The sequence below is a fragment of the Salvelinus fontinalis genome, chromosome 29 (genome assembly GCF_029448725.1).
Source record: "Salvelinus fontinalis isolate EN_2023a chromosome 29, ASM2944872v1, whole genome shotgun sequence".
NCBI lineage: Eukaryota > Metazoa > Chordata > Actinopteri > Salmoniformes > Salmonidae > Salvelinus > Salvelinus fontinalis.
In genome coordinates this window covers 36,044,566-36,068,147 of record NC_074693.1, presented here as the reverse complement: position 1 = coordinate 36,068,147, position 23,582 = coordinate 36,044,566, and the positions used below count along the sequence as shown (strand labels likewise).

Here is a 23,582-nt window from a genome sequence, read left to right as displayed (position 1 = left end):
ATGAGTGGAAAAAATGGCAGGGAAAAATGAGGCGAGTATTGTTTGACATAAATCTTGCTGCAAAGACATGAATGAGATCAACAGTGGTAAATGCATGATGTGTGTTTACAGAGGAAGCCTTCCATATAAAGCACTTTTCCTGACTCCACAGTCCTTTTAAAGGCACTTTTGGAATTTTAGGACAGGCTACATAAATATTGCCAGATCAGTATGTGACGTTTATTTGCCGGCTCTGTTTATAAAATCCGGAAATGTTCGCCTTGTACTATTTATCCTCGGTCCTTACCTTTATTAATGGCAGCTTGCGCGCTCGCTCGCTCGTTCCTTCCCTCCCTCCCTTTCCCAGTGTGTGTGTTTAAGAGCACATATTATTGCAGCCTTTCAGTGCTGGAACAGATGTTGGGTATTGTAAATACAGGTGCAAAGAGCGTTCCGGAAGCCCCTCAGAGTAATGAAAACGTTCCTGTTTTTTTTATGGTGTAGAGCCAAAAGTATTTCACAATTCATTTGAGGACAACATCGCTCGAGACCCACACAGCTCTGCTGACAAGTGCCCCGGGTCGGGGGGGTGAAGGTGTTACGGAAGGGTTTTTCTTGTTTAAATAAGTTTTGGAACATGTTGTAGGAGTGCAGATGGATCACAGATGGAGTTCCATAAATGACCTACTGTTGTTGTCGTATCAAGACAATAGAGCTGTATAAGAAGCCCATGAATTCGGCAGGGGGAACTTTTACTTTACCTCTACTAGAGTTACCTCAGTGTCCTCTGCCTGTCTTTGTAGCAAAGTTGAAAACTGCCCAAATTCATCCAAGCTAGTCGTTTTTGAAGGTAGTTATAGTAGAACGCACCCGTGTCTTAGATATGTTGATCTGTGGACTTGGCTCACATTCTCTTACAGATCCGGGCTGGTGGAGGTGGCCCTGGAAAAAGGGCCTCGAGTCGGGGAGGGCCTGTTTTGGTGCCAGATAATTGGGAACATCCCTTCTTCTTCTTACCAGCCCACAGTCCCCTGCTTTCACCTTGTCTCTTCCTCCCCAAGCCAGGGGCACCCCATTCTCAATTTCCCGCAGATTGCTGGTAAATTTGAAGCATTCGGGAAAGAACAAGTGGAACAAAAGAGAATCCACATAAGGTTCAGATTAAACCCTGTTGTGTCGCTTCTTTTTCCTCTTCTAACATCGGATGTTTTCATAACTAAACCAAATGTGTGCTCGGATCGAGCCAAGCCTAGCCAGGGGATATAATCCCTGAAGCGGAAATGCTGGAGTCGCATTGTTGAATTACATTTCCTTTTGCCTTTGGGCTATCCAGATTCCAGGCTGGATACTACATTAATCTGCTTCATGAATGTACTTGCTAACTAAGCATTTGTTTAGGTTGTGTAGATACCCATCAGTTGCTCATACTGACAATGGTTAGTGAGTTGGTCTGACTTTCATTAGGTCAATTTTGTTCTGTAGGTTATTCCTCAGCAACTGTAGTATGTTGTATCCAGCGATTGGTTAGAGAAAGATCCTTAGCTGGATCCAGGAAGACAGCATTTCTGGGCTTTTTGAGCTCTTCAGTGTTATGAGTGCAGACTTTTTTCTTTCTTATACTGTCTAGAATTGCGGGTTAACGCACCACAGACAAACATCGTTTTTTACGATGCACTGGAACAGGTAAGAGGGTGCGAATGCTTTCATGGTCACCCGACTGTCAAGTGGGCTTCTTTTTCAAAGGTAAATAGACTAGGGCTGGGAATTCACCAGGGACCTCACGGTACGATATTATCGCAATACTTAGTTGCCGACAGTATATGTATCGCGATTCTCACGATTCTGTATGTATGCGATTCGATACTGTGATTTTTTGGGGATTCCATGGTCCTAAATTATTGCTCACCATATGTCTGCTGCAGAGGGACAAGAGAGAGCCATGAGAAAACGAGTTTTGTTCAGTCAGGGAAAGAAAAGTGCAGGAAACAAATTGTTTCCCTATTTAAAAGGAAGATTCAGGACAAGCTATGAAGGAAATATACTGGAGTTTTTGTACAGGTACAGCCACCTAGCGCAAAAATAATATTGCGATTTTGTCAAAACTATACGATATATAATCAAAAATAATATCCAGATATTTAACTATATAGATTTTCTTCTCCCCCATCACTGAAGTAGACAATGCCTGATGAACCAAGCCCTAACCTCCATTACCCTTTGAACATCCCTCTATCCCTCTTAATGCGATGAGGCTGAGCAGTGGAGAAGAGGAGGAGGAGGAGTAAAGAGTCCCCCTGGTAGCACATGTGGTAGCCCCCGTTTCCCCCCTCTCCCCAGAAAAATATGCTTGCCCCCTCCTTCCTACCCTGTGCATGGTCTCAGGCTCCAGGCTGAGGCAGATGTTTTTGTACTGCTAGTCGAAGAGCCCTGGAGCTTTGAATGGAGAAGAGATGGCCATGTCATCGGGCAGGGCCAGGTCAGGCGGGATTGATGTGATGTGGGGGGACTCTGGGGAGGGGAGACGGGACACAGCGAGAGCAGAGCCCAGGACCTGGAACACACTGACCTTGGCCTGATCCGCTCACGGACGCTCTCTCTCTCCACATTGTGCTTTTCTTTTTTCCTCTGTCCCTTTTTTCAGTCTTCTCGAATCCTGGAAAATATAAACAGGATGGAGTCTTGTCTGATCGTAAATCCCCTCTTGTCTGCCCTGGCCCACAGCCCCAACCCCCCCCCAGTCCCTGGCCCCAGCTCGGAGGAGAGGTGGAAGCCTCCAGTAATCATGCGCTCAGCCACTGTATCATTTGTTCATCAAATGTCTGTTATCCTACATGCATGGCTTGAATCTATACAACTGGATATGAGCGGTGGCTACTCTAGTCGAGTGCAGGTTTTTCTGCAATGTCATGCGGTAGGGTTCTTTAAAAATGAGGCTGATTTACTCCTAGCACCAGCTTTTCATTCAGGATTTTCCCGTTCATTTTTGTATCTATTATCTATTGCACAGAGTTCAACCAGCCTTATTCAGAATTTTCTTTGCCCTTGATCCTTACACAGAATTTGACTTATCTTGTATTGACTGGACACGTGACATGTTTATCTAGTCTCAGAGATTTATCTATTTCCTTTTGTATGATGTATTTGACATAGACTGTTTAAGACAAATTACACATGACAAATATGCCACAGCCCACACGAAGCCCAATTTCTCCTTTGTATTAGACACGCACTGTGAGGACCTTTGTTTTATTTTCCCGAAACCATGTTCAAGAAAAGCCAATTCAGAATTCTAATGCCACAGTATTCCAAGAGACACTCTTGGAAAACAAGGCTTTATCCTTGTTCTAATCATTCCCTGTCGGTGATACTGATGTAGGCCGTAATCCCTATTCTCGCTCCCTTCCTCCTGTTGTTACGCCTTCTAGCGTGCTCCCTGTCCCTTCACCAGCGCCGATGTGGCCTATTCATGAGCTATCATCACCCCGGCCCCTTGGAATGCTGATTGTACACGGGCCTATTTCTCTCCGTGGCTCACTCTTTTGTGGCCCTGCTCCGCAAGGCCCAACACGAACTCAAAATCCAACCCCAATATTAATGCACAGATTACGTTATTTGTACTGTTGTCCTTTTTCTACTCGGCAGGTAACAGAATCGCCTCTAGTCACGAGAGAGTTAATCTCAAACATAACGCGTCAATCACAGTTCCTCTGCAGCTTTTCTTCTTGGCTATGCGTGTCCAATGTTCCCTGTTGAATTGAAAGAGTGAAGGGAACTAGTGTTCATTTGGAGATTAGGCATTCGTTAGGGATTCGTCATCACGACATGTAGGAGCCTGAGAGGTGAGGTGAAAGTAAGTGTGTGTTTGGAGTCGTGGAGCGGCTGCCAAGGACTTATGGGAAACTGTCCATCACTGTATGGCCTGTCGTTTTGAAAAAGGAGGAAAGTGAGGCTTAGCCTATTGTTGACATTTTGACAATGGCGTGTTGCTGAACGACAATGTATTGATTTTCAGAAAACATGACTTGTTTTGCAGCTCGGGGCATCTTTCCTCCTAGTAACTGTACACGTCATCAACTCATCTTAGACTTGCTAAATGTCCATCCTGTGTGAATTTTGCATTTCTAAAGCGTCTCTAACGTGACAATGTTCTTTTTCAGAATGTTCTACCTCTTATTACCCACCATGCACTATTTGCCAAAATATCACCCAACAGGAAATTGCCAACTAAACCTAGACATTTTGAAAACCTGTACGTTTAACAAATATGTTTATCAATCTGGTCTTTTTTACAGGGCTGCATGCGTTAAGGCGTGCTCTCGGCAGTAGCTCCCAGCCATCAGACCTCCAATTGATGGGGACAGTGACGGTCACTCTCCAGGACCTTCAGTGGGCCATGTCAGAGGTCAAACCAAGTGCCATGAGGGAGGTCGCCATCGATGTCCCCAAGGTATGTCTGGATTATAGCCCCTTGGACTCTTTTTGAAGGTCGGCATGAAAATTGTCGGCATATAAGGTCGGCATATAAACTGTAATTCGATCTATCGGGTACCACCAAAGATGGAACAACAGTTCTGCTGATGTCACCGGCACAACGGAAAGTGTCTTCTAGTCTCATGTTCTGAAACGTCAACAAATCTTCTCAGGAGCGCAAATCGCTTAATTACTCATTGGACTACCAGTCAATGTATTATGTCAACAGTACGGTGAGTAATCAAGTGAGGCATTAAGTATTTTGGAGAAGATACTTTCAGATCCCCAGTTACTTTTGTTGACGTGCGGTTTTCACCGAGGGTTCAAACCGAGGAAACGTCGGATGGAAATGACCCCCAGCCATACTGCTGCCCTCCCTGAAACGGAGATGAATCACACACTCAGTGGAGGGGGAGGTGGGGGGGGGGGGACAGTGGTGAGACTGCAGGATGTTTTGGAGTTTGCATGTGCAAGACATAACGGACAGGAAGAGGCTAACATCATCTCCAGCACTAATTGGAAGCAGATCGGGTCGACATCGGTTCCTGCCAGAGAGCGAGAGAGAGAGAGAGAAAAAAATAGAAAAAAGTCCGTTCTCCTTCCTCCTAATGCTCCTCTGCACTGAGCTCACCCCGAGACATTCAGTTCTTGCGGCCAGTTCCTGGAAACAAAAGATGGGCTTGAGTTTTTTTCCTTCCCTCAGTGCACTGCAGCTGAAGGGTCGGCCACAGAGCTCCGACTTGATTATATCCATATGAGTGCAAAACATTTGTTTCTAATCCATTTATATAAGAAACTTTCAGTGGAGCCAGGCCCGGCGAGAGCAAGAGCAGAGCACACCTCTCTCTCTCAGGCCGACCGGACCTTTTAATATTTGGATCTGGCTGCTGCAGCCGAGAGCTCCGTTCCCCTTTTTCGACTTCCTCTCCTCCAAGTTCTTGTCTGGAGAAGTACCCACCACAACTACTGTCGCACCCATCCTCCTCTCCCACATCCCAGGCAACCCCATCAAAGCCTGGGCCCTAAGAGGCCCCTTGTAAACTTCAGACAACAACAGTAAAAGATAATAACTGGGTTCCGGAGAGAGAAAAAGAGGCATGGCGAGTAAAATCAACGCAGCAAGGTGTGACTCAAACTGCACCCTCTAATTCCACATCCGCCGTGTTCGTGACAAAAGCACCTTGCAATTAATGATGCCTTTGTTTACTGTCATTCACGCCAGCACCATGTTCATTTTGTCTGCAGAAAACTTGAACAGAAACACAACAAAATAGGTTCAGGGGGAGAAAAGGGATATAATACTTTGCTGTGCACATCTGCTGCTAGCCTGGTAGGGTAGAGGCACCTGAAACTGCCTGATTGATTTACACCCCATAGATTCTGGCAAGGGGAAGCTGTGCCTCTCTCTTTCTCTCGCTTTCTCTTGTCTCATGCTCTCTTCCCATCTCCCTTTCACCATCTCTCTCTCTCTTTCCTCACCCACCATCCTCTCTCTATCTATCTATCTATAAATTGTTCAACGTGTGGTATTTACAGTATGTGGCCGGACGCCAAGTTTCCATTAGGTGCTCTGTTCCCGGGAGACGGCGCCGGTGGCCTGGGATGTGTTACTTCGGGCAGAGAAAGGAGGAGGGAGGTGGAGATGGAAGGAGAAAGAGAAGGAGAGCGAGAGAGGAAAAGTCAGGCTGATGTAGTGAAAGGTGGAGGAAAGGGGGGCTATTGCTCTGTCCAACCCCTGCTCTCCTTATCGGTTTTATCTTCTGGAGTCGCGCGCCTCTGCCCATTATCCGTCAAAGTGACAGCTGCTGTCCGACTCTCTGTGTTGTCTGCCGAGTCACTCTCCGCCCAGATCTGGCACAATGCTTTTCCTGTCGTGTATCTCAACTTTTTCTTGTACTGTATTATTACAAATCATTTGCCCAGATCAAAAATACAAACAGTATTTCAGTGATTGATTGATTAATTACAGCTGTAGAGAGAAATAATCACTGGACACACAGAACCCACAACTTTGTTGCCCCACAATAAGGATATTACTTTTGACTTGGAAAACATTTTATCCTCTCAAACCTGGGTTTTCTTGAAGCTACCATAACACCGCTAGATACCAAGCCCCATTGAAACTGCCATCCTATACAGCCCATTGGGGACATCTCTCTTTCTATTGTCTATAAAACTTCTGTATTTAGGAACACATATTCTTCTCTGTTACCAGTTGTGTCCAAATGGTTTGACTGTCTCCCTTGCAGACTGTCTCCCTTGCAGACTGTCTCCCTTGCTGACTCTCCCTTGCTGACTGTTTCCCTTGCAGGTTCGCTGGTCGGACGTGGGAGGCATGGAGCAGGTGAAGCTGAAACTGAAGCAGGCGGTGGAGTGGCCCCTCAGGCACCCTGAGGCCTTCACCCGCATGGGCATCCAGCCCCCTAAAGGGGTGCTCCTCTACGGACCCCCAGGCTGCTCCAAGACCATGATCGCCAAGGCTCTGGCCAATGAGAGCGGACTCAACTTTCTCGCCATCAAGGTGATGATCATTTAACATTTGATTGTTGCCTGCATTCTCTCCAAATAGTCAATGTATGGGCAGGAAGGTGTCTTTTTTACACCTACAAGTTTCCCTAAATCCAGCCCTGTGATGCATAATTTTGTAATGCATCGGTTTTGCAGCTGCATCGCCTTTAAGCACAGTTCCTTTAGTTATGGCTGACCCTAGCATGGACCTTTGTCGTTTCCACAACATTAAGTAAATAATGCTACAACTATAGCTAGTAACACTATCACCACATTTTTCTGTTGTCCCAAAAATACTTTGTGGGTCTCCCGAGTGTCGCAGCGGTCTAAGGCACTGCATTGCAGTGGGGTTGGATCCCAGGCTGTGTCACAACCGGCTGTGAACGGGAGTCCCATAGGGCGGCGCACAATTGGCCCAGCGTCTTCTGGGTTACGGGAGGGTTTGGCAGGGGGGGCTTTACTTGGCTCATCGCGCTCTACTGACTCCTTGTGGCGGGCCGGGCACCTGCAGGCTGACTTCGGTCATCAGTTCAACGGTGTTTCCTCCGACACATTGGTGCAGCTGGCTTCCAGTTTAAGCGAGTAGCATGGAAGCATGGCTTGGCGGGTCATGTTTCGGAGGACGCTTGACTCGACCTTTGCCTCTCCCTAACTCATTGGGGAGTTGCAGCAATGAGACAAGATCGTAATCACAAAATTGGGGAGAAATATTTAGCCATGCCTATTTACATATACCAGCAGCTATTCCCTTGGCTTTAACCCAGTTAAAAAACAAATGGATATGTCCCTGATTATCTCAAGGACCTCAGACTCTCTGGCTTCCTTGGCGGCAGACCTACAGGCCTCCTCACTTGACCCCTCCGACCCTGTCTTTGTCCTCTTCATTCATCACCCCATCCCCTCTACCCCCCTCTCCCTCCACCCCAATTCAACACTCGCCCCTACACCTTCCTTCTCCCTACCCCTCGCCCTGCTCTGTCCAGGCCTCTTGATGGAGATTGATTGATCAGCTCAGCAATCGTTGATTGGCGCTTATTTTGGAAGCTGTTGCCGGGTGCAATGGGGCCGTGACAGAAGCTGTCAGCCAGCTTGATTTAGAGGGGGCCAGTGGTAAAAGATGGTGGATAGGCTGTTATATTAGAAAGAAAAGACAGAAAGACTGTGTGAAATTCTCTCAAAAGAGGCTATTTTTCTCGTAGATGTTGTTTTCGGAATAAAGTCCAGGCTAGTACTTTTACAATTACAAAATCATGATGTATTTTCCCCTAGTGTGTTGGTAGCTTTGACTCTGATACATTATCCGTGCTTTACTATACTTTGTACTACTTCTGTCACGTACAGTAAAACCCTAACACTACATTATCATGTTGTCTACACACACCAATTTTTTATTTAACCTTTATTTAACTAGGCAAGTCAGTTAAGAGCAAAATCTTATTTTCAATGACGGCCTACACTGGCCAAAGCTGGAAGACACTGGGCCAATTGTGCTCCGCCCTATGGGACTCCCAATCACGGACGGTTGTGATACAGGATCGAACTAGGGTCTGTAGTGACGCCTCTAGCACTGAGATGCAGCGCCTTAGACCGCTGCGCCACTCGGGAGCCAATAGAAGCATTTATCTAATACATAACTACATAGAATTGTACCTACACTAATCAAAAAATAAACGCAACATGTAAAGTGTTGGTTTCATGAGCTGAAATAAAAAAAATCCCTGACAATTTCCAATGCACAAACATCTTATTTATCTCCAATATTGTGCACAAATTTGTTGACATCCCTGTTAGTGAGCAATTCTCCTTTGCCAAGATAATCTATCCAATCCACTTGACAGGTGTGGCATATAAAGAAGCTGATTGTTTTTATTTATTTTATTTAACCTTTATTTAACTTAAACAGCATGATCATTACACAGCTGCACCTTGTGCTGTGGGCAATAAAAGGACACTTTAAAATGTGCTGTTTTAGCTGGTAAAATAAATACACTTCATACATTATCAAGCCCAGACCCGGCCTGGCCACACCACCACAGAGGAACTGGGGATAAATGAGTCAGTCTCCACAACGCTGTCGTGTTCTGAGGAGACAAAAGGGCTGCCGTTTAAGTGTTGTGTCCCTGCCAACTCAGAGGTGTTGAAAAGGGTGGATTGCAGGGGAAGGAAGTGCGTCCTGACGGCCTGAGTGGATGTTTATCTGCCTCGGATGGAGGGTGCAGAGTGTCCACAGCAGCTTTACTTACCCTACCTCCTTGGTCCTCTTTGCCTTCCTTCTCAATTATTGTTTTTCTTTTTTTTCCCCTCCCTTCCCCTCTATCCCTTAAATAACTATCCCTTTCATGTCTGAAAGATTTCTTGGCGGGCTGTTAATAACTTCTCAGTGGTTTGTTCATTGTTGTTTTGGTGTGTTCCTGTCAGAAATTAGTGGTGAGGCTAGCTTGTAGCTAGGTAAACAGTGTTATTAGGTGTATCATTAGTGTTTTATATTGATATTAATAGTTGTACTGTATAATTACGGTAAAAAGTTTTCCCTCGTACGGAACACTCCTGGTCCTATAATGAATCACTGGACAGGAGAACCAACTTCCCTCTGTCTCTTTCAGGGTCCAGAGTTACTGAGTAAATATGTAGGGGAGTCTGAGAGAGCTGTCAGAGAGGTGAGTACCAGGCCAACTTTCATTGTCTGTCATACAGTATACCCAATACACTGAATATGTGGGCTACTTCCATTTAAAATAAATGTATTTAATATCCTACAGCAGAGGTGTCAAACTCATTCCACAGAGGGCCGAGTGTCCGCAGGTTTTGGCTTTTTCCTTTCAATTCAGACCTAGACAACCAGGTGAGGGGAGATTCCTACTAATTAGTGACCTTAATTCATCAATCAAGAACAAGGGTGGAGCGAAAACCCGCGGACACTCGGCCCTCCGTGGAATGAGTTTGACACATGTTCTACAGTACAATGTATATGCAGAATCGGGGTCGACTATATATTAATGCGTGTCTCTCTCTATATATTGGCATATGTCAATGCCAGTTGTTTAGGAAGGCCAGAGCTGTTGCACCCTCCATTGTGTTCTTCGATGAGATTGACGCTCTTGCTGGAGAAAGAGGAAGGTAGGTATTTCTTCTCAGAAATGAGAACAATGACTCTTTGAATGACTGACTGTCTATAGTCCCCATGTCTGTACAATAATTACACTGATAAAGCCGGCTGTGGAGTTCCCATGGAGACAGTTCACTAGCGCACGCACACCCGCATGCACACACAGGCATGCACGTACACACTGACAAACAGAAGAGCCAGTCTGTCCGGAGGCAGTGCCAGTGCCATCAAACATCTGTGGCTTTAGGAAGAAGATGAAATGGACAGAGAGAGGACACAGGCCGCGGCAGACAAGCGCTTCATTGTGCACGCCACAGCAGATGGGGGAAGCTAAATATGAGGCGTACTTCCCGATAAACCCCCACTGAAAGTCAATGGTTTAGGACCAGACAAAAGACCACTCCAGATATGGTTCAAACATGGCCTTCTCTCAAGCCTAATTGGACTGAGCCTGGGATGGGTCACAGTGTCTATTCTTTCCAAAACCATTTTGCCATTTAGTGCATGTAGGGTGACATTTTGTGTCTGCTGAAGTACATGCAATACTTGAAGTGGGATTTAGCTCCAAACTTCTCTTATGATGTCCATGACATCACAAAACTTAACAGTGTGCATAACTCATACATGCGGTTCAACTGCGACCTGCAGTGTCATATGGCCCAAGGGTACAGGCTACAGTTGAAGTCGGAAGTTTACACACACCTTAGCCAAATACATTTAAACTCAGTTTTTCACAATTCCTGACATTTAATCCAAGTAAAAATTCCCTGTCTTAGGTCAGTTAGGATCACCACTTTTTTTTAAGAATGTGAAATGTCAGAATAATAGTTGAGAGAATGATTTATTTAAGCTTTTATTTCTTTCATCACATTCCCAGTGGGTCAGAAGTTTACATACACTCAATTAGTATTTGGTAGCATTGCCTTTAAATTGTTTAACTTGGGTCAAACGTTTCGGGTAGCCTTCCGCAAGCTTCCCACAATAAGTTGGGTGAATTTTGGCCCATTCCTCCTGACAGAGCTGGTGTAACTGAGTCAGGTTTGTAGGCCTCCTTGCTCGCTCAAGCTTTTTCAGTTCTGCCCACACATTTTCTATAGGATTGAGGTCAGGGCTTTGTGATGGCCACTCTAATATCTTGACTTTGTTGTCCTTAAGCCATTTTGCCACAACTTTGGAAGTATGCTTGGGGTCATTGTCCATTTGGAAGACCCATTTGCGACCAAGCTTTAACTTCCTGACTGATGTCTTGAGATGTTGCTTCAATATATCTACATCATTTTCCTGCCTCATGATGCCATCTATTTTGTGAAGTGCACCAGTCCCTCCTGCAGCAAAGCAGCCACACAACATGATGATGCCACCCCCGTGCTTCACAGTTGGGATGGTGTTCTTCGGCTTGCAAGCCTACCCCTTTTTCCTCCAAACATAACGATGGTCATTATGGCCAAACAGTTCTATTTTGGTTTCCTCAGACCAGAGGACATTTCTCCAAAAAGTACGTGTTTGTCCACATGTGCAGTTGCAAACCGTAGTCTGGCTTTCTTATGGCGGTTTTTGCGCAGTGGCTTGCGGCCTTTCAGGTTGTGTCGATATAGGACTCGTTTTACTATGGATATAGATCATTTTGTACCTGTTTCCTCCAGCATCTTCACAAGGTCCTTTGCTGTTCTGGGATTGATTTGCACTTTTCGCACCAAAGCACGTTCATCTCTAGGAGACAGAACGCGTCTCCTTCCTGAGTGGTATGACTGCTGCGTGGTCCCATGGTGTTTATACTTGCGTACTATTGTTTGTACAGATGAACGTGGTAACTTCAGGCGTTTGGAAATTGCTCCCAAGGATGAACCAGACTTGTGGAGGTCTAAACATTTTTTTTCTGAGGTCTTGGCTGATTCCTTTTGATTTTCCCATGATGTCAAGCAAAGTGTTTGAAGGTAGGCCTTGAAATACATCCACAGGTACACCTCCAATTGACTCAAATTATGTCAATTAGCTTATCAGAAGCTTCTAAAGCAATGCCATCATTTTCTGGAATTTTCCAAGCTGTTTAAAGGCACAGTCAACTTAGTGTATGTAAACGTTTGACCCACTGGAATTGTGATACAGTGAAATAATCTGTCTGTAAACATTTGTTGGAAAAATTACATGTGTCATGCACGAAGTAGATGTCCTAACCGACTTTCTGACTTTCGAGTTTGTTAACAAGAAATTTGTGGAGTGGTTGAAAAACGAGTTTTAATGACTCCAACCTAAGTGTATGTAAACTTCCAATTTCAACTGTATGTATCAGTTCGGGGGTCAACTTAAGTCAACTCAGGAATGGACTGGATATGGTATTCGACCTGACAAAATGCCCCACTTACACTAGAGATTTTCTAATTTAACTGCATGCCCGAATTGACCGGATTTTATGCAATTCTTTGACCCCTGCCTTTCAAATTTGCTTGATGCAGGGGCGTCTGTCGGAATGAGTTTTCTGATACTGAGACAGAGAGAGAGAGGCCGAGAGACCGTTGGAGATAGGCGCATAAAGAGAAAGGGGAGAGAGGAAAAAAAGGGAGGCATTGGGTCCATAGGGATTGGAAGAGAAAGGAACAGACCTTGGATGAAAGGTGGAAGCAGCATGGCAGATTTCTCTCTTAGTCGCAAGGCCTTTTTTCTCTTCCTCCCAGGGTCATAACACAGTGACAGGTCTCTTTTGTGTTCCTCTGAGTCCTTGTCTGTGGTAATGACGTGTGGCACTTCCGCTGGCCCTGTGAACAGAGACAGAGAGAGAGTGTGTGCGTGTGTCTGACAGAGGTGGGGAGTGGAAACGGGAGGGAAAGACACTACACTGTGCTATGGAAAATAAACAGCTTATTACTTCTCAGTGCAGGGACTGGGACATGACAACTTGAACAGACACATTTTTGGTTAAAGGTCTTTTCATTTCTCCTCTCTCTCCTCCCTCTATCACCCCCCACCCACCTCTCCGTTTGTGCTCCCCCTCCTCTCTCTCCCTTTTGCTCTCTCAGCTCCTCGGGGTCTGGTGGCGTAGGGGACCGGGTCCTGGCCCAGCTCCTGACAGAGATGGACGGCATCGAGCAACTCAGGGACGTCACCGTGCTGGCCGCCACCAACCGGCCCGACATGATAGATAAGGTAGATCCAGCAGAGTTCCTGCTCCCTCTCCCTCCCTCTCTTTCTTTCTGCTTCCCATCCTCTTTATCCTCCATCTATCTCTTAATGAAACTTCATGAGTGCTGATCAAAGACAGAGCCTGGACCCTGTCAAAACACACCCAGGAAAAAATGGCCTGGCGCTACACAGGCACTATGGGCTTTTACAGCTCGCTCTTCCTCATTCTCGCTCTCTGTAGCCTTCCCTCATCTCCCTCTTTTCCGTCTTCCTCTCTCCTCCATTTATGTATGCACTTGCTCTTTATGAACATACTCTGCTTTCTGAAATGTAATCGTCTCTGCTCTTATCAGAAAGTAGAGTGATTAGGAGGGGAAAAACTTAAAACTGAAGATATCCTTTAGTCCAGTGCCTAGGGGGAACTTCCTCCTGCTCCCACTTTGCCAGGTGGCTGTTGAGGCCCCATGGTGGGATAAACCCTCACAGTGCTTCCTTATGGACAGCTGAACAGCTGGAAGTCTCCTCCAGGGCCACTGGTGGAGAATTGACACATCCCTGGCCTGCCTAGCAACTGAAGACCATTTCCTTCCTTCCTCCTCCCCTGCTACTGCCTGACCTGCCACTCCAAGCTCTGTTAGCAGTTGGGGTTCGAGCCCCTGGGAGGGGTGCATGAGAAACCCCAGGCATCCTCAGCAGCCCCACCAAGCCAACCCTGCTGCTGCTGTCAGGAAGCAGGGGTCCCAGACAGCTGAGAAATCAGATTAGCCTGCCCCCCTACCAAGGGGGTAGTAGGGGGTGCTATTTGAATGCGAAACACATTAGGCGTGATGGGAAACGCAAGCCGCCAAATGGAGTGGCCCTTTCTATGGTCCCCCTTCCCTTGGTCTGGCACCCTACTTACACACCACCACCCCCAAACTGTCAACACACAGGAGTAGGCGGCCATTTCCATGAGAATGGCAGGATATGATGAGACAAATGAAGATTAATGGGATGTTTGGGTGTCAATGAGGCACATTGTCGGCAGATTGATGGAGCACAGGGACTTCTTAGTTTGATGGACCGAGTGGGGGGAGAGAGAAGGACATGGAAAGACAGGGAGTATGCATGTACTTATGGGGCATAATGTAGTTTGGGTGGGTCTGCTTTTGTCTCTCAGCCACTAACAGAGTCAAGTGTCTACTTCCTACTTATCTACCTCCTTAAGCCAGCTTTTAGAACTGGCTCCACTGTGGAAAGGGAGCAAAACATTTGACCTATAAAATGCATGTTGTCTTTCTCTCACAAATAATTCCAACAAATACAGCTTAGACTGTTTACACAACCTGTTTGTGTTAAATAACTATGACTTTCATACCGAAAACAAAATTCCCACAGTTCAACAGGCCTTTGTATTGCACAATTCGCCCCATCCCGCCTTTTGACCCATTTTGAGTCTCCTGTGACGATGAGTGGCACTATTCTATTTACCCAGCCTGCTTTGGAGGAGAGCCCCCTAGCCTTGTGTCAGTCCGTTTTTGTAGCAGCTGTCCATCTAAAACAGCCCCCCCCCGACCCACCCCTTCACACACACGTGCACACTTTTTCCTCGAGGAAGGATAATGTTGGTTTGTTGTTCCACTGAATAGCCTATTTATTTAACACAATGTGTGTCGAGCTCCCACCCTTCTATCAGGAGGTGGGAATGCTACAGTATATGTGATTAGTGCCAGATGGAGTTTGTTTTTAACCAGACGTTACCAACCGGGCTCTTATCAGGTCTGTGGATAACAGATGTGTGGTGTTTCATGCTTCTTTTAATAATCCCACTCCCTCCACTCAACACAGGGCTTGTGTAGTTTATTTTGTGAACAGGAGATGGCGCCACATCAGGTGCTGTTCCGCCATAAACAAGTATGTCGAGGTCGTCCTGTGGACTTTTTGTTTTACATATTTTATTCTAAACGTGTTGGTGTTTTGCTGGTTCCATTGGCTATTAGGTTGTTCTACACAATGATATTTAGCGTTCTACGATGGCAAGAGTGAAGGCTAAGGCCTATGAGTGCAACAGTAAAGGCACACATGCAGGAGATTGCGACGTTATTCTGGAGGTGGGAACCCCAACACATACTGCCCTCAGACGCATTTAGTTCTCTCTGAACACTGTACTTTTGCACAGTCCACATGTCACCATTGGTAATTGGTATGCCTCCCTTGTGTATCTTAAAAGAGTCCTTATCAGCGTTTTAATCTGTGGCCTAATACTTGCAGCTTCGCAAAGAGCAGTGTTTAAACCTCCTAAATGGACCAAACTACCCCCCCCCCCCCCAGTAATTTAAGATTTGCCACACAAGATTGCAAAATTACGGAATCTGACCCCCTCACCTTTTTTCTCTCAGAATTTTGTTAATAACCGTAGGGTGGAAAAAAGGTTTATATCTAATATAAGGTTTATATCTACCTCCTAGTGTCTTTTAAGGGGGAACAAAAAAACTGAAATAAAAGCAAAGGTTTTTAATTTGATAACTCCACCACCACATCTCAACATTAGTCATGCCTTGTGTTTGTTAATGTTTTAGAGGAGCTGGACTTGGGCTGTTGATTTATATGCAAACAGACACACGACAGCAGAATATGAGCTCACTGAACATCTGTCAGTATTTTTCAAGCCAATGGTCAACGTTGGACATTTCTAATCGTAATCAGAGTCTAATTGCCCTAGTCTGTAATTTGTGGGCCAGTTTGTAAATATCTGAATACTAGCCTTTATTTATAGCTTCATGTTCCCAAGCCTATAAAAAGCCCTTAGCCATAAATGTGCCTTGACGTTTTTTATACATTTTCTTGTAGTCTTTGGTGTATCTGTGAAAAGGATTGTATCACAGAGTTGCCTGCTGACGTCAATTTTGTTTTGCCTTGGAAACCTACCACATCGCCAATCACCATTCAACCAGATGGCATTCCCAGACATCCCATCATAGACTTTGCTTTTAAGTGCCATTGTTTTGGGCGACAGCAGTGCATTTAGTCTTTGAAACAAGAACAGTCTGTTGTGAAAATGTGTCTTCAACTCTTCATTGACCTTTGACCAGACGTAAACATTCTCACGTTTTATAAATGTGTCTCCTTTGGCTCTTCACCCCAACATGCGGAACTATCAACTATATCCACCTAGCAGACACTGGTCATGGGCGACTCTCACAGTTTGAATGATGCACTCCCGTGTTGCCACTCATCCAACAGAAGCCTACCTGGGCCCAACCTTGACCTGGCAAGAAATGTAATATTAGCCAAAAGAGCGCGGTAATAAGCCCTTCAGTCAACAGGCCATATTTTATTGTGTTTTGGTTATCTTCTCCGAGCTTTACCTATTTTCTATCCATTTCTCTTTCTTGTTCTATCCCTCTTTCTCTGCCTCACTGCCTCTCTCTCACTCTCTATCTCTGTCTCTCACTCAAGGTGAGCCAACCATGATGGAATTTCTATTTGTGCTGTCTTAAAGGATTAGAGTTCATTCACTGTTTTCCTGACTGTACACTTCTCAATAGGGTGGTGCTGCACAGCACAGGATGTCTCTCTGAAAGCTTGGCTGTCAATGTTATTTCAAAGTATTAGTATCTCTGTTTACTGGTAAATGATACAGCATTTTACCCCAGTTCTCACTCTTTCGCCCGTCGAAATCAGTTACGTGAAAAGGCACCAGCTACAGATGTAGCTCAGTGGCAAACGAAAACAAATGGGAGATTTTGCGTGTGTGTGTGTGTGTGTGTGTGTGTGTGTGTGTGTGTGTGTGTGTGTGTGTGTGTGTGTGTGTGTGTGTGTGTGTGTGTGTGTGTGTGTGTGTGTGTGTGTGTGTGTGTGTGTGTGTGTGTGTGTGTGTGTGTGTGTGTGTGTACGTACCCAGGCAATGGGATACCAGCAGGGGAGGGATGAGCTCTAGGAGGAGATGGGTGTGTGTGTGGGGGGGTTATGATCCCCAGGCAAGTATCAAACTTCAAGGGCTGTATTAGTGTCAGATTACACAGTGTACGTCTTAGAATACCATCAAGCAAATCAACAGAACCCGAGCAAATCAGTATTTCCACTGTAATAGAACTGACAACATCAGTCAAGCCCCCCCGCCCCCCCAGGATACCAAAAACTCTGATCACGCATGCACCAGATTACGCTGATTTAAATGTGTAATTATGAGGACAGTTTAATGTGATTCATCACATTTTTGCTCCTTTTCATGCGGTGGCAGTGTATTAAACATAGTCCTGGTCGTTGCATGCTTCTTTTCAACTTGAAAGGCGGTTGATAATGTGCTCTCCACATTGGGAGTAGCAGAGCATGCATAGATAATACAAAATACTAAATGACAATGAACTAATGCGCACATTCCACTTTCACCGGCTGCTCCTCTGTTTTTGTGAGCGAGCGAGCGAGAGAGGGAGGGTAAGGGAGACATCTCCAGCGTGTGTCGTCTTGCCTCTTGGCGAGCAGAGACCACCAGGGCCTTGGAATGCTTTCAGTTCAGGAAATCTCGTTTATTCTCATAAATGCTGTGCCTAAACCCCTCCACAATCCCACTGGAGAGCTTGTCTTCCCCGCTCTCTCATTGGAGCTTTGTCGAGTCTAACGGGAAATGTGTAAATCAATGTACTCATTGAGGTGTAGGTTTTTAGGTTTAAAGTACATGTACCACGGTACATGTTGAGGTGAAGGTCTACTTCTTTTGGTGTGAAGTCTTGAGGTGACGAGTGGAGAGCACGGTAGGTTGGTGTAGCATTTAGTGCTAAGACTGTGGTAACATTGAGCGAACCTTTCCTCCTCTTGCATTTGGTGTATTTGTGCATAGAAGAGAAAGCGTCTTGTTGTCACATTTAATTCACTTCACTTTAAGCCTCAGTAGTGCAGTGTAAGTTTGGGCTTGATATTCTCAAGAGGGCAGGGACCTTATTTGACATGTGCAAAGACAAAAACACCTAAACGACCCCACTCTTCTCTACTTCCCAGTGCTCCCCACACTAACAGCCAGGGAGCTGGGAGCTGCATGAATCATCAGTGCTCACCTCCATCATACAGCCATACATCCAGGTCCACAGCAGCCCAACACGGGACCTGGGAGGGGCTACCTCCTAATAATACCCACTTTGTGTTTCTCCAAAAGCCCCCCAGAATAGATCACCCTGGCCGGGGGATCCCGACACCACATTAAGAGGCGCTTACAGGTGGATTAGGTGTAAGTTTAGGGGATTTAAATGGGAGCGGAGTATAGTAACATGCTACTGAGGGTATTGCTGTCCATTCATAAACGGGACAGGTTTTTTTTTATTCAACAAGGGCTAGTGCTGTTTGGGCAGCTAACAAATGAGCTATTATCTGAGCGACGATTTGGAGGCGCTGCCGGAGAGATGGTAACGGTATCCCAAAGTATATCCTCAATCAGCCCAGTCATCTTCGTCAAGTTTTATGTTACCCATTGTAAGTGAAATGAAATCAAACCAAGCCTCTTCTGCTAGGCCCATTTGGCTGTCAGAGCGGGAGTAATGTTTCCATGTTCTGGAGCTGTATATATCTTAACTACACTCTCCTTCATATGTATTTGGACAGTCACCTTTTATTTGAGGTTATTTTAATTTGTTTTACCATTTAGAAATGAAAACACTATGTATCTAGTCCCCCCATTTGAAGAAGTCCTAAGTATTTGGACAAATTCACTTAGTGTATTAAAGTAGTCAAACGTTTTGTATTTGGTCCCATATCCCTAAATCAAGCGTGTAACTCTACAAACTTGTTGAATGCGTTTGTGGTTTGGTTTGGTTGTGTTAGGGATTATGTTTTGCCCAAAAGGAACCGAATAGGGAATAGTGTGTTTTATTGTAAGTAGAAGATGTTTCTGAACACTTTTATATTCATGTGGATGCTACCATGATTATGGATAAGCATACAGAGGCACAAAGATACTCCTCAAAAAATGCTAACCTGCCCTGTTATTGGTAATGGTGAGTGGTTAACATGTTTTGTTGTAGCCTCTGAATGGTATCTCACTCATCATCATTCATGATTATTTCATGATTTTTCTTAGTCATGGTATTATCAAGATTAATTTAGAAGTGTTTAGAAACATCTTATCTACTCACTTAGAAAGAAAATTTCTTCATTCACCATTCAGTTAAGATTGGGCAAAACATAACACAAGCAAAAATCTAGCCTTTTGGGGTCCTAAGTGAGATTTGGTTGGGGGGAGGGTGGTTAATTGTCCCCCTCTTGACAGTGGAGAAAAATTAAAGGTTTAAAGTTATTTTCATGCAATTCTACACATTTTGCCATGGGCTGTAGAGAAAATGGAGCCATTTTAAAGCAAGTTTGCTACAATTCTACAAATTTCCCTATGGGGAGGAGAGAAGAAATGTTCAGTTTTACAGCTTGATGTAGTCATTGCGTGCTAGGAATATGGGACCAAATACAAAACTTTTCGCTACTTTGATACACTATAAGTGCATTTGTCCAAATACTTATGACTTCTTCACATGGGGGGGACCAGATACATAAAGTACTTTCATTTCTAAATAATAAAACGAATATGTATGTAGATACCCTCAAATAAAAGGTGACATTCTGTACTATCACCTCGTATGAAACATTAGATCTCAAATCCATAATGCTGGAATATAAAGCCACATTTTTATGTTAGTTTCACTGTGCAAATACATTAAAAAAACATATATTGGGGTTCTATGTGTTTTAACATGTTTGCAGAGGAAATGGGGACAGTTGTGTTGCTTTTCTGAAGTGAGGTTAAATCCATGTTCTGACATGGGTTGTTCTTGTAGTGCAATTATTGCACAAACTGCTTAGTGACTTTTTCAAGTGGGGATTTTCCTGAACGTTTCGTATGAGGCTACAGTCCAATCTGTGCAATTTGACATCAATTTGATATTGGATCCTGTGGTCATAGATTGTTTGAGGGTAGTTTTCATTATCCTAGGTTTCAAGAAAGAAACCCATTCCTTTAAAGGCTTTCTAACAAATGAAATGCAATGTGCTTACGTAGCTTAGCATTGGAATTCATTATTTCCTTGAACCTTAAAACAACAGACTAGTTGTATCCACTTTTTCTTTTTTTAAAGGAACATTTCTTTCCATGAAATTCCTCAATTTGGTGCTAGTGTCCACTGGCAGTGGCTTGTGAAAGTGGAATCATCGTTAAATCACCTTCAAAGTAGGGGAACCCTGGGGTCAGGCGTGGCAAGGGCCAGTAATAAACCACGGAACAAATATGTTGGAGGTCTGTTGCTGGGACTTTGCAGCCACACTGGAAAGAGGACATGCCAACACATTTACTCTCTTAAAGGGAGTGTAGCACTTATTTCTTAATGCCAGAACCACATATAATAGGAACTTAGAGCACCCCAAGAAAAAATTCCCAAATTATAAACTCTTAAATCAATTGTTATATTATAATGTTGTTCTAAAAGTTGGGTCTGAGGTTTTCTCCAAATCAACTCTAATTTCGGAAAAAGTAATACCACAATGCCCCTCGGTCAGCATCACATTGTGAATTAAAAACGTTAAAGAAATACATTTGTGAGAATGAGGTGGTCAAATTGGTCCCTTTAACCACACTGCTAACATTATGCCTAACCCTAACCTTAAATGTGGCTGTGGTAACTAGTGGAAACCGGATGAATTGGGTATCTACTCAGCAATCTGCAGGGCACATTTCATCCCTGAGAACTTCCATGGCTATCAATAATGGAAGGAGTGCTTCAACACGAAGTTGCTTCTCAAAGAGGATTCTGTCCCTACCATCAATGTGGCTTCTAAAGCATCTCAAACAGCCAGCAGCACCAGCAAAGACAGAGCATTATCATGGGTTTCAGTGATCATGGAGGTCAACTGGGTAAGTGAAAGAGCTAGCTTGCTACCTCTATGCTAGCTATTGCACATTTAGCTCCATCTAAATAACACTGATACAACTAACCAAATGTAAAAATGTCTGCCAGCTAACTGCTGATTCTGTCATACTATAGACAGTACAAGCCTACAGGAAAGAGTAGTTTTGGCTGCGACGAAGGTCACTTACTGTACAGAGCAAGTTTTCAAGGTGTTTGTGGGGGCTGCGCATTGCCCTAATTCGGCCATTTTGTGGCTCCAGGGGAGTTTTCTTTACAACCTGTGAAGTTCCACTTACAGTTTACCATGTACAGTTCAGTAGGCGACAGACAATAATTTGTGGAATTTCTTTCCTAATGCGTTTGAGCCAATCAGTTGTGTAATGAAAATCTATTTATTTTATCTTTATTTAACTAGGCAAGTCAGTTAAAAACAAATTCTTATTTTCAATGACGGCCTAGGAACAGTGGGTTAACTGCCTTGTTCAGGGGCAGAACGACAGATTTTTACCTTGTCAGCTCGGGCATTTGATCTTGCAACCTTTCGGTTACTAGTCCAACGCTCTTACCATTAGGTTACCTGCCGCCCCTATAGGGGTGGTATACTGAAGATAGCCCTATTTGGTAAAAGACCAAGTCCATATTATGGCTCAGAAAAATCAGAAAAATGACAAGAACTTTGAAAGTTTCTTCAAGTGCAGTCGCAAAAACCATCAAGCGCTATGATGTAACTTGCTCTCCTGAGGACCGCCACAGCAAAGGAAGACCCACATTTACCTCTTCTGCAGAGGATAAGTTCATTAGAGTTACCAGCCTCAGAAATTGCAGCCCAAATAAATGCTTCGCAGAGTTCAAGTAACAGACACATCTCAACATCAACTGTTCAGAGGAGACTGAATCGGGCCTTCCATGGTCAAATTGCTGCAAAGAAACCACTACTAAAGGACACCAATAATAAGAAATAGACTTGCTTGGGCCAAGAAACACGAGCAATGGACAATAGACAGGTGGAAATCTGTCCTTTGGTCTGAGTCCAAATTGGAGATTTTTGGTTCCAACCTCCGTGTCCTTGTGAGACCAGAGTAGGTGAAAGGATGATCTCCGCATGTGTGGTTCCCATTGTGAAGCATGGAGGTGGAGGTGTGTTGGTGTGCTTTGCAGGTGACACTGTGTGATTTATTTAGAATTCAAGGCACACTTAACCAGCATGGCTACCATAGCATTCTGCAGCGCTACGCCATCCCATCTGGTTTGTGCGTAGTGGGACTATCATTTGTTTTTCAACAGGACAATGATCCAACACACCTCCAGGCTGTGTAAGGGCTATTTGACCAAGGAGGGTGATGGAGTGCTGCATCAGATGACCTGGCCTCCACAATCACACAACCTCAATCCAATTGAGATGGTTTGAGATGAGTTGGACCGCAGAGTGAAGGAAAAGCAGCCAACAAGTGCTCAGCATATGTGGGAACTCCTTCAAGACTGTTGGAAAAGCGTTCCAGATGAAGCTGGTTGAGATAATGCCAAGATGGTGCAAAGCTGTCATCAATGCATAGGGTGGCTACTTTGATGAATCTAACATATAAAATGTAGTTAACAAAAAGTATTTTTTGGTTACTACATGATTCCATATGTGTTATTTCATAGTTTTGATGTCTTCACTATTATTCTACAATGTAGAAAATAGTAAACATCAAGCAAAGCCCTTGAATGAGTACGTGTGTTCAAACTTTTGACTGGTACTGTACATTAGGGATGACCCCATTTAGTCAACTGGTCAATTGTTTGGTCAATAGGCTGTTGATCAACCAAGATTTTTTGTTGTTGAGCAGTGGCAAATATATTAAAAATAAATGTATAGCACACGAGACGCCTGTCTGAGTGGACTTATCCATTGTGCAGGCCACAGAGATGGCTCAACAGAAGTACATCTAGCCTTTATCTGATTGTCTTAACCCGCTGTCACTGTAAAGTCATTTAAAGTCATTTGTTCTTCGTCTCAAACAGCAAGGTAACAAAGTCTGTTTTTACCTATTTGAAAAATCTTTCCAGCTCTCTCCCTTTCGATAAAAAAATGTCATGCTCCGATCCGGTGGAAACGTAATAAAATAGGGCTACCTGATTACTTCTTATCCCTTGTGCAAATAGCCTACAGCTGTTTCTGTCTGTCTGGAACTCGCTGGTGTGAAACTCTTGAGGGCCCAGAATATTTTATACAATGTTGCAAGTTTGCTAACACTAGCTTTGGGCCAGACCAAATTAATGGTTGATACAATGTGTCAAGTTCCTTGCAGACAGGCAATGCGTAGCCAATGTGATTCATAGGATATTTATTTTCATCACAATATTTTCTAACTTTGGACTGCAATTTATTTCTTTGTTGGATTTTTGTAGGCTATTTTTACATATTGGCAATGGCAATATAAGTTACTTTTAAATGTGTATCATGTTCATTTGATACAATTTTGATTAACCACATGACATTGATTTTGAGATGTTAAGATTTTATTATGAATGAAATTAAACTGTTCCATGAAAATATG

At 44.3% G+C, this 23,582-nt stretch overlaps 1 protein-coding gene across 1 annotated transcript in view; it reads left to right on the top strand.

The window, feature by feature from the left end:
- Positions 1-23,582, top strand: part of LOC129827927 (ribosome biogenesis protein SPATA5-like) — a 120,291-nt gene that overhangs the window by 16,217 nt on the left and 80,492 nt on the right. Inside the window, exons 11-15 of the mRNA XM_055889219.1 lie at positions 4,272-4,426; positions 6,761-6,970; positions 9,561-9,614; positions 9,995-10,074; positions 13,078-13,204. Coding sequence (XP_055745194.1) covers positions 4,272-4,426; positions 6,761-6,970; positions 9,561-9,614; positions 9,995-10,074; positions 13,078-13,204 — 626 coding nt within the window. The remainder of the gene's footprint in view (positions 1-4,271; positions 4,427-6,760; positions 6,971-9,560; positions 9,615-9,994; positions 10,075-13,077; positions 13,205-23,582) is intronic.